Genomic DNA, 14,957 nt, shown 5'->3' on the forward strand with positions numbered 1-14,957 from the left:
ATACGTTCACCTCTTTTAAAATGGACTGAAATTGATAGGTCAAACAGTCTAAACTATTGAAATCATTCTCATTCTAAGTAGTGCTGAAAATATTATCTGCTTTGTCCTGTTCCTGAGAAATAATTGCATATTAAATCACTTTTTGATTTCTATAAGGATCAGTCTTTCAACTTTGTTCTCAAAGTTTATTTTAGGACTTTGTTTTAGCCCAAATTCTTTTCAAATTCTTTCTTGTATTTAACTTTCAAAATATATGCATCAGTTAGAAAATTTGAAAACCAGAGAGAATAATGGACTTGATGCATGTTTTCTTCTTAGGAAAATAATATACTTGCCTGTGTGATCTAAGTGATGATTTCCAGTGATAGAAATCTACATCACTGGTTTTATCTGTCCATCCATCCTTTCATCTATCTGGTACACTACCGGTCATAACGACAGTAATGAATAATAATGGCATTAATAATAGCAGAGGACATTTCTTGAATAATTATGTTCCAGAAACTCTGTTAAATCCTTTAAATGGATTATCTCATTTATTTGTTTTAGTGGTCCTCTCGGTGGTGGGTATAAGTATACCCATTTAACAGAAGAGGTATCTGAGGCTCAGAGATCATAACTTGCTCAATGTCCATATTAGTGAGTGGTAGAACCAAGGTCTGAATTCCAATTACAGTCTCTTGCCAGAGTGTTTTTTTATTCTGGTGGCTGGGCTGGTCTAGGATATTTTATATACTTTAGATATATTTGCAAAAGTACCTGCTTATTTCAGTTTAGATTGAGTTCTAGGTTCTCCAGCTCTCAAATCTGTAAGTTTTCATGACACTAGTTTATCTTGGACTTTCCTCCTAGCACTTTCTTCCTCGCACTTACTTCAGACTATGACTACATGATCAGACAACTTACAGGACAAATCAAGATTCATCTGAGAATGAAAAGGGCTGCTGTTACTAAGTATTCTGGGACGACAGGTATAACTAGGATTGTCCAGGCATGTGGGGACATGGGATCATTCTGATGGGCTACTAGGATATTTCTTCTCGGCTGCTGGTCCAGAGCCCAGATCCTCTGAGGGCAACACTAGGTGTTTTTTTTCAATGATCCTCTGATACAACCTTTATTTTCTCAGGATTAGTTTTCTGGACAACTATTTTTTCCTCTGTTATAGAGCAGAACATTTAATAAGCAACCTAAAAAGACTAAAATATCTTAATACTCCTTTAGAGCTGAATAACTATGGACACAGAGGCGCATTTATTTATCACTGTTACAGTAAAAGTATAAAATGTTCTATACCTTTAATAAGTCCTTTTTCTTGCAGAGTTTTCAGGGAAGGTCTTCGGGTAATAAACTTCTTTAATCTGCTCTTAACTCGGTTTTTGTCGCTTGTATCAGAAGCACTATGATGCAGTCTGAACACTGGAGATTTAAAAAAAAGAGGCTTTCAGTAAATTTTTCCTTTATGATTATTACTTTATGCAAATATGAATAGAAAACAGTACTTATGGGACAACTACCTGAATTAATAGCTCAGGCCCTTCTGTTTAGACAGGGCATAGGAGTAAAAATTTGTCCATATGAAAATGTTAGCTCTGTTGCAACATGCATGTGTAATGAGAATGTGGTTAGCTCCATATTTTCACAATTTATCTCACATTCATTTCCTCATATTTACCACAATAATCTTTATCTGTATAATTCCACCTAACTGTATCCATACACAAAATTGTAGAAAAGTTAATCTAACTTAGAGATAAAAAAGCTCTGGTTGGGCTTCCCTGGTGGTGCAGTGGTTGAGAGTCCGCCTGCCAATGCAGGGGACACGGGTTCGTGCCCTAGTCTGGGAAGATCCCACATGCCGCGGAGCGGCTGAGCCCGTGAGCCATGGCCGCTGAGCCTGCGCGTCCGGAGCCTGTGCTCCGCAATGGGAGAGGCCACAGCAGTGAGAGGCCCGCATACCGCAAAAAAAAAAAAAAAAAAGCTCTGGTTAATTTCAATTAATTGTGATTATATACTGCCTGTAGGAAATGTAGGCATTTTCAAAGATCCTGCTTGCCCAAATAATTTCATCAATTTTCTTTATCAAGTTAACCCAAAGTGATTTCTTTTTCAGAAAGCAGATATTTCTTACTCTTCTTATGTGTGTGAAATTACCTCTAGGTGAAATTCTGTAACACATATTGCCTCAAACTTTTGCCATGTCTTCATCAGTCCCCCATCCTCAGTTTCCTAGCCTCACTGTTATCTTCAAAGTTAGGTGTGCATCAAATTCATTTCCTAAGCAAATATTTGCTGAATGTCTACTGATTATCACATCCCATGCTAAACGCTGTGAATTCAATGATGAACGTAACACTTAAGGTCTGTACCTTCATTAAGCATGGAGTCTAAATACATTCAAGTTATCTTATTATTAATGACTTTATTAACTAACTTGTTAACAATGATTCTTATCATTAATAATTCCTGAAATGATAGGAATTTATTATCTGTATGACCTGAGATACAGATCGTAAGTGGGCCCTTCACTGTCTTAATCTAATTACTGACGTCATGTGAGGATTTGGGGCACTTAAGGAGGAACATAAAGGTTCTTTTCCTCTCAAATCATATTTTAGAATAAGCCAATCATTCAGTTGGGTTAATAATAATATGACTAAAATGTACTGACACCGTAATTTATGCTTGATATTCTCCTAAGCACCTAATATGATTTAACCTAATTCTACTGCAATGTAAGCTACATGTAGGCAGGGATTTTCATCTACTTTTACAAATGTTGTTCACTAATGTGTCCCTAATACCTCAAACACTGTTTAGAATTAGTAAGTGTTTAGTCAATATTTGTTGAATCAAATCTCAAATGACCTTTTGAAGTATATAAACTAATTCATCCATTTTAGAGATGAAGAAGCTAAGTCAGAGAGTCAAGCTAAGTAACTTGTCCAAGGTCCAGTTTGGATATGGGACCAGTCTCATAGGATTTTTATCTGGTATTCTAATGTATTGGAGTATTGGTGAAAGAATGGAAGGGGAAGGAAAACAGAAATATCAGGAGCTCACGTAGTCATTTCAAGTAGAATGGTTTTAATCAACTAAAATTTTTTAAGTAGCTATTGGGTGCAAAACACTTTACTAAGTTACAGCTGTAGGGGAGCTTCACTTGAGTCATTCTATCCTCTCCTGAGGAACTCAGAAGAGAAAAGAGAGAGACTTAGGAGGGAGCTGCAGCTGGAAGAAAATAAATTGCCTGAATTAGAGGATCTGAAGTCAAATTTTCCCAGTGGGGTCTCCAAGGAACCCGCAAAAGTGCCTAAGGGAGAGTGTATCCTTTAAAAATTCTGCCAGGCCTAGAGTGTGAGAAGCTTTCTTATAACTGGTCAAATAAGGACATTTTTGCAACCTCCTTCCTCTAGCTTTGACTACAAAGTAGTTATAAACTTGCGTTAGCAAAATGGGGAGTTGGAGTGAAGTGTTAGGCTAAGGAAAAGAAGAGGAAGACATCCTGCCCCCCTCCTAGCTAAGTGTAGAGTGGAGTTTTAATTTTAAATTAAGTTCAAAATTTTGATTATCACATGGGGTTATACACTATTAAATACTGAGTTGAGACAGTACTTGCTACTTATAAGACCATAATATCTTCTATTACCTCAAAGTAAGGTTCTCAATCTTAGTACTATTGATATTCTAGGCCCAAAAATTCTTTTTTGCAGGGAGTTGCTCTGTACAGGATAAGGATGTTGAGAAGCCTCCCTGGCCTCTACCCACAATATGTCAGTAGCACACTCTCCTCAGGTGTGACAATCAAAAATGTCTCCAGACATTGCTAACTGTCTTCTGGGGTGAGAGGGGGGAAAAGTGCTCCCTGCTGAGAATCATTCCCTTAAACTGAAGGGACAAGTTATAGGACCTGCTTCAGTTCTTGTTTATTGGTGGTGGAAGGGCTACTCCCACGCTGACAAAATGTAAAGCAACAGTGAAAAGCAAAAAAAAAAAAACCCTATTATTTTAATAATATCTCTCTCTATAAGTAGCATGTATATAAAAATATATATGTAAAACATACATATCTGATCTATCATCTATCTATTGTCTATCTATCTGCTATCTGTTAATTAAATGAGCTGTTTATAAAAGTACAACCACTCTCATGTGAGTGTGGTCAATGGGTCTATCACTTGAAAAGGTTGGGAAGCACTGCTGTAGACCAGAGCGTCCCAACTATTATACCTGACAGGATGGTTATGTAGAGTGAGATTTACGGATGCCCTCAGCACTCTGTGTAATTGAGCAGGACCAAGGCAACCTGAGCCCCTGGGAAATTGTTGTTGGCTATGAGCAGTCTTATTTATTTGTTCCAGTGGGCTATGCAGATATTATCATTTTTTTTGTGCATTTGAACATAAAATGGTTTGAGGAGCACTGCTTTAGACCTGTGTTGTCCAATATGGTAGCCACTAGTCACTCAGGGCTATTGAGTACTTGAAATGCAGCTTGTGTCGTAGGTTGAAATAATAATGTTTTGGATATTTTTGTTAAAAAATATATTGTTAAAATTAATATATTATTAAAACTTGTTACTTTAAAAAATGTGGCTATGAGAAGATTTTAAATTACACACATAGCTCAGATATTTTTGGACAGTGCTGCTAGGTGATACACGCACACAGACACACAGACACACAGACACACACACACACATTGACCACCTACTGAATACATGGCAGTGCTGGATTTAACTGTTGTGGATAGAAATGCATACGGTCTATGTAGTAATAATACATCATGATAAGGAGTTTGAAGTATAAGAGACTAAGGGTTCTTAGAGGAGGAACAGACCTCAGGTCATTTTGGAGAAATAGCAAGTGCCTTGAAAACCCATGCAAGCCATAGTTGCTTTTACAGGACCATGAATGTCAGGCATTAACTGATTCAAAACTGTATGATTGGATGAGTCATTCTGAGTGTCTTAATATACTGTGCTTATATGCTATCCTATCAACTTTCATCTGGGTCCAGTCATACATAATCTGCTCCAATTGATAGCTGTATCAAAGCCCCGTGGCTCTGGGTTCTAGTACTGGGAGCTAAAGGAACACTTATCCTTCAGGAAGAATCTACCTCAGTAATTCTGGTCTCAAGTCTGTCTGCCTTTGAAATGATATGGAATAATCAATCTAAATTTTCACAGGTTACCATTTTCTATGTCTAGTCTCACCTCAAAACCTTGTCATTTTCCATGATAGAATGTCAAGAAATTAAGGGCCAAAAGAGGTATTTTTTTGGCCAGTTAGGGACTAGTAAATATGATATGATTAAAAAGTACTTTTTAAATTAAAATACATACATGTGGTATAAATGTGAGATTATGGAAGTAATTATATAGTGTATATATATATATTGTTTTCAATACCAACTTCTGCCTCCACATGTGAGAAATGTATGTAAGGTACACTGGTTTTTCAAGAAAAATGAAAGTGTATTTTAAAATGTTTTAGCTTGTTTCTTTCTCATACATTCTGAGAAACTAGCAGAGTCTTGAATATGATTACACAGTTTTTAACATAGCCAAACTATCCGAAGTTGCCTCTAATGATGACTTTCCTGGAGACAGACTAGAGTGTCAACTTCCATTTCCTGATGCCATAAATAATCGTCCTCAGATGACAAGTCAAATTGCCAGGCCTTTGCCATCATTCATTCTGCTCACTTTGTTCTAAGAAGAGATCCGCAGAAGTTAAAGTCAATAGATGACTATAATATATGGCATAATTTTTATTAACCAAATAACTTGAAAGCGCTGTAAATACAAACTAAAAATGTAAAAAGCACATGGTTATAAAGCAAAGTCCATCACTGGACCCCTGTAAACAGCAATAAAACTCTTTGAATATTGTGGTTTACAAATCTGATTTTAACAGCCAAACTTATAAAACAGTTTACGCTTTTCTGTTGTCAAGGGAGAAAAACTTGCCAAATTGTTCATTTTAAGTAAATACAACATAACCAATTAAGGAAAGCAAAATTTAAACACATGCCTATGGTAATCAGGACATAGTTTGCTTCTGATTTCACTACTGATTTTAACAGAACAGTGTTCCTTCCACTTTCCCACAGCACCCAAGTGACCCCACACATACTTTTAGAAACTTGTAATCACACAGTGCAAATAAAAGGACACTTACTGGAAAATACACAGTGTGGTACAATAATCCATCATTTATGAAAAATAGAATTCAGCCTTTTCTCTTTCCTCAGAGATTCAACTACTTTTTGAGAGTGAAGCTTACTGCAATTTAAAGATTTATGTTAAGCCAATGAGCAGTTTTTTTCCGTTCCCATTTAAACTTTTTATTCAAAAATGAAAAGAGACTGAAGAGATAGCGGTTTAAATTCCAAAGCATTTAATCTGATTTACAGAGGAATCACTCCTAATTCTACATATTTTCACCTCCACGAAAAGTTAACTTGAATTGGATTAGCTTTCCAGGTATTCTAGAATTTACTTTTATTTCCTTTATGCTTTCTCTTTTTTTTTTCCACTGATGGGTGATCTTTTCTTTCAAGCCCAAACAAATAGACTATTTTTCAAAGCGTAAGAATTTTGAATAACAATATGCAGTTTAAGTCTCCACACTCATAGGCCAAAGGCATTAGCTTTAAGCACCATTCTTAACCAGTGGAGAGATTTAATTGGTGTTAAAGCTGCTCACACCAGACAAGAGTTAGGATCCTGGGCTTTTCAAGATGATCTTCAATAAATATCATTACATATGAGAATAAGGCATTAGCCCAACACAAGTTTTATACCTGACACAGCCATTATGGTGTTAAAACCACCTCTAGAGGTAGGAATGCTTATTGTAAAGGATGCCCTTTGTATATTTATTTCCCAACTTTAGTAATGGGAGGAGGAAGCAACACAATTTAGATGATGAATATCCACTACCATTCTATTAAGGGATGGGAACCACAAAAGAAAAACCTTCAAATCTTCCAGAATCCAACGGTTTGGATAATATGATCCAGAACTGTGCATCTGCCAGAATTTTTCTTGCTATGGACCTTATTTTGAAATATCCCCTTTTCCTGCCAAACTGCTGTTCTCGCGGTATTCCCATGTTACAATTACATGTTGTTAATATTATTATTTTTTTTAAATTTGGAAATGCTGGGAGAGCTAACATTTCAGAAATGTTGCTAAAGGAAAGCAGAGTCATTACCCTTCAGAAATGCTATTACAAACAAATTTCTAGCCTACTTGTTGTCACTTTTTTGATGGGGTTTTACATAGGGATCAACATCAGGTGTAGATAGATAGTTGTATTAGCAGCTAAGAGCTCCCAACACAGAGTCTGGTAGGATGTTCAGAGCAACACTGGTGGCAGTTGCTTAGTGCACTCATCTTACCGCACTGCAGTGTTTGGAGAGGGAAATCCAGAAAGAAATGACAAAATAGGGTTATATCAGGCTCTTCATCCCCAGAGATTCGAAAACACTTCTCAAACCATCACACGGATTACATAACAAAGTGCTGATTGTCTCCTTTCATATTTTCCAATATGACCTTCTTGTATTTGGAATTACCCTGTTGTACCACTTTCTAAATTACTAAAACAAGAGCACCTTACCCAAAGTAGAGAAATAAAGTTTATTAAATTTCTTGCCAGTCTCCTGCCTGATTCCTTTACAGGGCATATCTGCTTGCGCTCATTCATTAGGCTGTAATAAATACTGCTTTGCTCTCTCCAGAGTGTGGTTTTAGAGCTCAAAAACTTTGCACATAACTCCATGTCAGAGTGGGCAGAAAGGGTAAGTCTGGACTTAATGTACTGAAATGTACTGTTGGTCATTTAATCTCTCTTTTTTTTTCACATGCTCAGTGTAAACAGAAGTCATAATTTCAATCCCCTGAGGAGCTAAGTTATTGAAACTTTAAGTGACTTACTTGAAACACAAATCATGATTAAGTCTGGAAATAATTGGAAGAGGGAATGCAGGGCGTTTTAACAGCAGTGCTTTATTTTAACCACTTAATTCCCACTTAGACATTGTAGAAATATAAAATAAATAATCAGTTGGAAACAGAAGGGTATGAAAACGTTCTCTTGCCAATGATTCATAGTTATGCTATCTACTCATTTAAAGAGGAGTGAGAATTCATGCAATGAAATATGTTTACTTTTAGGCTAAATCATCTAGTTTAAATGGACAAATCTACTCACATTTTTACATTTTCAGTGTCAATAAAGAGCTGGCAGTTTACTGTCATGGCCCCTGTAACTCAGCCATATGGAAATGCCATTAACTGCTTTTTCCAGTAATGTATAAATTCTTTAGTGTCTTTTCATGTATTGACCTAATATTTTAATTTTGCTCATGATGTATCTTTGATGTGTCTGTGTTGATAATGCATTTCTATAATGTGAGTCAGGGTATTATATTTAAACTCTTTTTACAGTGTTTAGCATAGCACTGAGTTACTTAAAGAATAACTTTCAGGATGGTTATGATGATGATGATGACAACTTCAAAACTGTACTGCAAATATTGAGTAATTTCATCACAAATATAATTTTCTTTCAATTGTTAGTCTATCTGGTTTCTTTCTATAAGCCAGAGTTGCAAAAGATTTTGGCATCAAAGGTTATGGAAATACTACATATTCACAAAAAAAGGAAAGAAGAAAAAAAGAGAATACACCTAAATAGTAAAAACCTATGGTGTATGTAGAGACATATGATGATATTTCTTCCTGAAACAGAATCAGATACAGATACAGTATAAGATGTAAAGATTCCGATCATCAAGACATCTTCTATTGACTAGATATTTTATCTTGGCTTCTTACAACTTAATGTAGTGTTGGTGAAACTTTGTCACTTGAGAGCTATTTCAAAACTTTGATAAATTTGCTAATAGAGTAAGGGGTTACTGAGCTAACGCAGTAACTGATTTTGAAAGTAAAATTACTAAGGAAAAAAAAGAAAGAAAGAAAAAAATAACATACGGCATCAATCCAGACAAAGGGCACCATGAAGTAGAAACATGTTTTCCATGAGGAAAGGCTGCATATTAAATACAGGGATGGGTTCTCTCCTAGTGATAGAAAACAGGCCATGGCCAAATCAAATGAGAAGAGCCTTACAGATGAATGTGAACATCAGTCCACAAACAGAGAACAAAATAAAGAAAAAACAAAACAATAGGATTGTAGGCATGGCAATTCCCCCCATAGAGGTAGAAGCATGACAAAATTCTAGGAAATTAACACTTAGATTTCTATGGAAAAAAAAAGTCAAGTTGGAGAAAGAAATAATATTCATATTTTAGAGCACCAGCCAATTTCCATGCTTACTTTACATACTGACTCATGCTTAGCAGTATTTGCATTGGGTGGGTGGTATTAAAATCTTCTCTCCATACAGACATAAATAGAGCTATCACTATGTATTTTGTGCACGTGTATGTATTTGTACCTTTGTGAAAATGTGTGTACAGATACTGTATTCTCAGCAGGCATGGGGGGAGAAATATATAACAACTCTGAAGCTTTTTCTTTAATCTCTAAACTCTTGGCCCTATGTGTGATCAAGAATATTTTACAGTGTATCCTTAATTTTGCAAACATAAAATTTGAAACAGGACAGGAAAATATATAGTCAAAAAAATCAATATTTAAGAGGAAGTGGTGGGATAAATTGTTTATTTAGATTGTGAGAAAAGTTAAATAAATATATATATTTAACTTTTCTCACAATCTAAATATTATAATTTTATATATATAATCATCTACAAAATTACATATAATAATCTATATAGTATTGAGTCTTTTAAAGCAGTCTCAATTTCCATTTTGACTAGTCAATCTGATCATCTTAAAATCACATGTATTATTAATAATGACTAATGTTTGTAGAGTACTACCAGTGTGACAAGGAACTGTACTAAGAACGTCATATCTCATGATGATTCAATGTGGTAGGTTCTCTTATTGCTGTCTACTCTGCAGATTAGGAATCTGAGGTTCAGAGAGCTTAAGCCAAGTAGCCAATAGTGGCCGAGCCAGAAATCAAATGCAGGGCTGTTTGATTTGGAGCCCCTGGGCATGCCTATCCTGCCCCACTGCCTGCCTCTCTATCTGTTTGGCAATGCTGTCAAAGTTCTAAGGACGTGGAGAGATGGCAGTAGCCTCCCACTGTGGTCAACTGCTTCCGACCTAAGGTCTTAAATCATCTGCTTCAGGTGAACTGCTGACAAAATTACTCTAGGTGCTGTGTGTCACTGTAGACCTAAAAGGGAAAATGAGTTGCTTTAGGCGAGATCAGTGAATCACAGGACAGCCACAGTGTTGACAGCTGAATACTCTCTGGATTGTCAGTCAGAACAGCTGAAGATGGCTTCTGGGCTGCACAGAGCCATAACCATCATAAACACAAATTGAGCTCTTCAGCTACTGGGCAGAAGGTGAATACAAGGATCTCTCACCATGCTCCAGGTGGCTGAATGTAGCAAGACAAGAATGAATATAGAAATAGAGCTATTGGGGCTTCCTTTTAAGCCAAAATGCCTAGTGACCTAGCCGGTTCTCTCAATTTCTTAGTCCTTGTTCTTGATTCCTGTCATCATACAATCTTTTTTCAAAAACAGATGATGCACCCTTAGCCCACAATACATTCACAATACATTCAAAGCACATACATTCATGTCTACAGACTCCTTAGTTCTTCTCTCAGCCCAACCAGGAATCTCATTCTTCTCTATATCCAACCACAGAGTCTGCTTGTATTATTCCTAGTTGCTTCATAGGAGTAAGTTCAGGGTCAGCATTTAAGGGGAAGGCAGATAAGAACCACTAATATGTGGCCTCCTTCTAACAGCTAATGCTGTTCCTTTTCAAAAATGTGTGTTCCGTTCTCTCTCATGCATTTTTTCTCTCTTTTGAATACTACCAGTTTTGGATTTTGAATTTCAACTCTGATACTTAACAGTGGTAAGATCTTATTTAAGCAGTATAAGTTCTTTTTGCCTCTATTTTCTCATCTGTTAAATGGCACTGACAATATCCCTACCAAGGATTGTTATAGCAGGTAAATACCCTGATATATGCAAAACACCAGCACAATATCTAGGGTATAGTAAGCATTCAATAAAAACTAACAATTGTTATGAACTGTGAGGTTATGAGAGTTACCCCGTATCACAATCATGGTTGTAATAATCAGTAAGTAAACAGATCAGGTGGTATGAAAAGTGCACTCTTCACCTTCCATCCCAATGCCTCTCATTTTATCAGCATTTACTTGGTCATTTATTATGTATCTGGTATTATTAGATTATGCCTTTAGCTGTTGCATACATTAAGTTTATATTAATTTATAAGAGTAATATATATTAATACATACACATTTTAATTGACGGCTGTTTGGCTCTCAGTTAAAAAAAAAAAACTTGTATACAACCCCAAGAGTTTATCTGTGATTAATTTCTGCCAGGTAGAGTGTATTTCAAGACTTTGAACATGCGTTGAAATCATTGGGTTTTGAAGAACTATCCATTAAAGACTTTCTGAACTGTGACAATGGATATTGACAGTGCTTGTCAGACTAAACCACTATTGATTGGCTCACATCATGTGTATAGCAAAACCAATTTCTTTCAAGTGCTTCTTCCTAACTGAAATACATTATTGCAGCCTTCCTCTCTGTTTATTTTAACACCAAAGCTCATCGCATGTAACACATCCAGCAAAAAGGTTTCACAATGAACAAAGCAGCAAACTGCAGCAAAGAGAGAAGGGAAGGCACTTAGCAATCCAAACGCTCTTGTACTGTAAGTTGCTATCCCTTTGGAAAATGTCAATCTCTTGCAGAGTCTTGTTTTTATTTTAGAATCCTCTTGAATATGGAAAGATCATGGACTAACAGAGCTTTGCTATTGTTTAATGATCCTGTGACTCTCACGGTTTCTACCCCTGAATGAAACTATTTTAAGTATTGTGTGTATGTTTCAGTTGTGGGAAAGAGTTTATGTTGGGTCATTGCTCCCCTGTCCACAAACATACACAGCTCTACACACACACACACACACACACACACACCAGGGATGTGACTTTTCCCAAGTCTTAGAATGTTTTCTCCCATGAGTGACTCAGGCCAACTTTGGCCATATGCTACACATTGTACAGTTTCATTACTAATTTGAATTTGCATTGTGCCTTTCTTCCCAAGAGGGCACATTTCTTACTGAAACAACACTCTTACATAACAAAGAACAGTTCTCATAATACCCTCATGAGTGGGAAGAATTCCAGATTTATTTTTTTATTTGAAAATATTATTAAACAAAATCTAAAAGCATACCTTCCCCAAGTACTGACTGATCATATCTCATGCTTCCTGCAGTGTACGAGGAGCATTCCAGGGCCTAAAGAACCTTCAGTCTTAGTTTTCACCCTCTACAAAGCTCAGAGTTTACTGTATGCAAATGCCTGGGGAAAGCAGGGTATTCCTCGATCTTGGGATAATTCTCAGAATATTCCTAAAATTGTCAACCCTCTAAAAAAGTGATCCTTAGAACTCACGAGTTACTCTGATGATAAAACAGGGAAGACTTGGTTAAGTCTACAAATACTTTAATTAAATCTGCTGTGGTGCTGTCAGCTTCTTCCCCAGTCTAAGCATGCCTGGAAATTTAAAGGAAAAAATTTGCTTAGAATGCTGGCAAATGCTACACAAGCAAAATGTATCATTGTGCAAATCCCCTCCTTAAGTGACAGAGTTCCAAGTTTACTTGAACATTCGAGACTAGGATTTCTCCCAAGAAAAGGGTCCCATTGAGCCTTGCTTCCTGCTCGTCCATGCTATGGCCCAGCAGAATGGCCTCACTGAGCCCCCTGGACCATGTCCTTCCTCTGGCTTGGCCCCTTGGCCACGGCCTTCTCAACCCTCACATTCCCTAGCTCTGAGACAGGCTCCTGGCCTTGGGCCCATGCTCTTGGCACTCTCTGCAGGGGTCACTCTGTCCTGAAGAACGGCTGGTTGTCAGCGTGGCAGCCTCCTGTGCCTTTTTCAGGACATCGGAGATCAGGGAACGTCAGGCCAGTCAGTTAGTCTCTCACAAAATAGTTTTGCTGGGATAGGACCCTCTAGTAGAGGCATCGTTTTGATGTAAGCTTCAAGCTATTTGCTCCAAAATGTGCTTGTAAACCACTGAGACCCTCCCCCACAGGAAGGGTATTGAAAATGCAAAGGGTGGGCTGAGCAGAACTGAGGACACAGTATGCAGTCTACAGCTAAGTGATCCGGGATAGTGGAGCGGTTTGTCCTCACAAATGCTGACAGACAGCTGCAATTTGCAGCTGGCAGTGAGTTTATGCTTGCTAAACAAAGATCTAGCTGGAGCCGGTGAATACTTGGCTCCATTGCAATAATCATAATTCATAACATACATTGCTAAAGAAGGAGAAAAAACTAGGAAAAGACCCAGAAAGACCCATATCATTGTGACACTTGAAGCGGTCAGGATATACGCTGTTTTATTTGTTGTCTATTTGGAGTCTATGTGGGGTCCTTTATGGAGACGATGGTCCCCAGGTCTGTGACAAATGAAACTGCTTTCTGCTTTCCAGTCACACCTTCAGATTAACTCTTCTTTCCATTAAAAAATAGTGATAGGAGATTTACTTTCTGCCAAAATCCAATTATTATCCCGAATATTTTATTTTTTCCTAGATGAGTTAATTGTAATCAAGTTGCCAAGCTTTTCCTTGTTTTTGACCATCAGATAACCCCATTCTTGGGGGCAGTTCATGTTGGAGTCACGGAAACATGAAATATTAAATCTGGAATGAACTTGAGGGAACATAAATGCTCCTTACTTTTTTAAAAAATAAATTTATTTATTTATTTTTGGCTGCGTTGGGTCTTCGTTGCTGCGCATGGGCTTTTCTCTAGTTGCGGCGAGCGGGGGCTACTCCTCGTTGTGGTGCGCGGGCTTCTCACTGCAGTGGCTTCTCTTGTTACAGAGCATGGGCTCTAGGTGCACAGGCTTCAGTAGTTGTGGCACGTGGGCTCAGTAGTTGTGGCTTGCGGCCTCTAGAGCGCAGGTTCAGTAGTTGTGGCGGATGGGCTTAGTTGCCCTGCAGCATGTGGGATCTTCCCGGACCAGGGCTCGAACCCATGTCCCCTGCATTGGCAGAAGGATTCTTAACCACTGCGCCACCAGGGAAACCCAAATGCCCCTTACTTCTGAGATGAGGAAAAAGACACCCAAATTGTTTAAGTCACTTGCCTTAGGCCACAGAGTAAGAAGCAGGGTAAAGATTCTCTCCAAAGTCTCAAGCACCACCTCTGGGTTTTTGTCAGCACATTTTTTATGTCTCAGTAATCCCAGATTTAACTTCATTGGAAAAACTGTCCTAAATCCAGAAGAATGTTCTACAGGAGCCAGGTCTGTTGCTCTAGGCACCCACTACTAGCCCAAATCTTCCAGTGATCAGGTATTTTAGATTTGAATCTTAATGCAGTCATTGCCATCAATTAATTTCATTTTATTGTACATATTTGGAAAAAGAGTTTTGAATAGAATATGGATATATATATATATTTTTATAAATTTTTTTATTTTATTTAATTTTGGCTGCATTGGGTCTTCGTTGCTGCGCATGGGCTTTCTCTAGTTGCAGTGAGCGAGGGCTACTCTTCGTTGAGGTGCGCAGGATTCTCACTGCGGTGGCTTCTCTTGTTGCAGAGCACAGGCTCTAGGCATGCGGGCTCCAGTAGTTGTGGCACACAGGCTCAGTAGTTGTGGCTCGCGGGATCTAGAGCGCAGGCTCAATAGTTATGGCACGCGAGCTTAGTTGCTCTGCGGCATGTGGGATCTTCCCGGACCAGGGCTCGAACCCGTGTCCCCTGCACTGGCAGGTGGATTCTTAACCACTGTGCCACCAGGGAAGC

The 14,957-nt window shown here is 37.8% G+C and overlaps 1 protein-coding gene across 3 annotated transcripts in view; it reads right to left on the minus strand.

Annotated features, from left to right (window-relative positions):
• The window catches only part of ARHGAP15 (Rho GTPase activating protein 15), a 622,754-nt gene that overhangs the window by 253,578 nt on the left and 354,219 nt on the right, over positions 1-14,957 (minus strand). For all 3 annotated transcript variants that reach the window (XM_027131893.1, XM_027131900.1, XM_027131911.1), the window contains one exon: positions 1,297-1,419. In XM_027131893.1, the coding sequence (XP_026987694.1) occupies positions 1,297-1,419 (123 nt within the window). The remainder of the gene's footprint in view (positions 1-1,296; positions 1,420-14,957) is intronic.

Source organism: Aethalodelphis obliquidens, unplaced genomic scaffold (assembly GCF_003676395.1).
Source record: "Aethalodelphis obliquidens isolate GAN/ISIS:26980383/991018 unplaced genomic scaffold, ASM367639v1 scaffold2, whole genome shotgun sequence".
In the NCBI taxonomy this organism is placed as follows: Eukaryota; Metazoa; Chordata; class Mammalia; order Artiodactyla; family Delphinidae; genus Aethalodelphis; species Aethalodelphis obliquidens.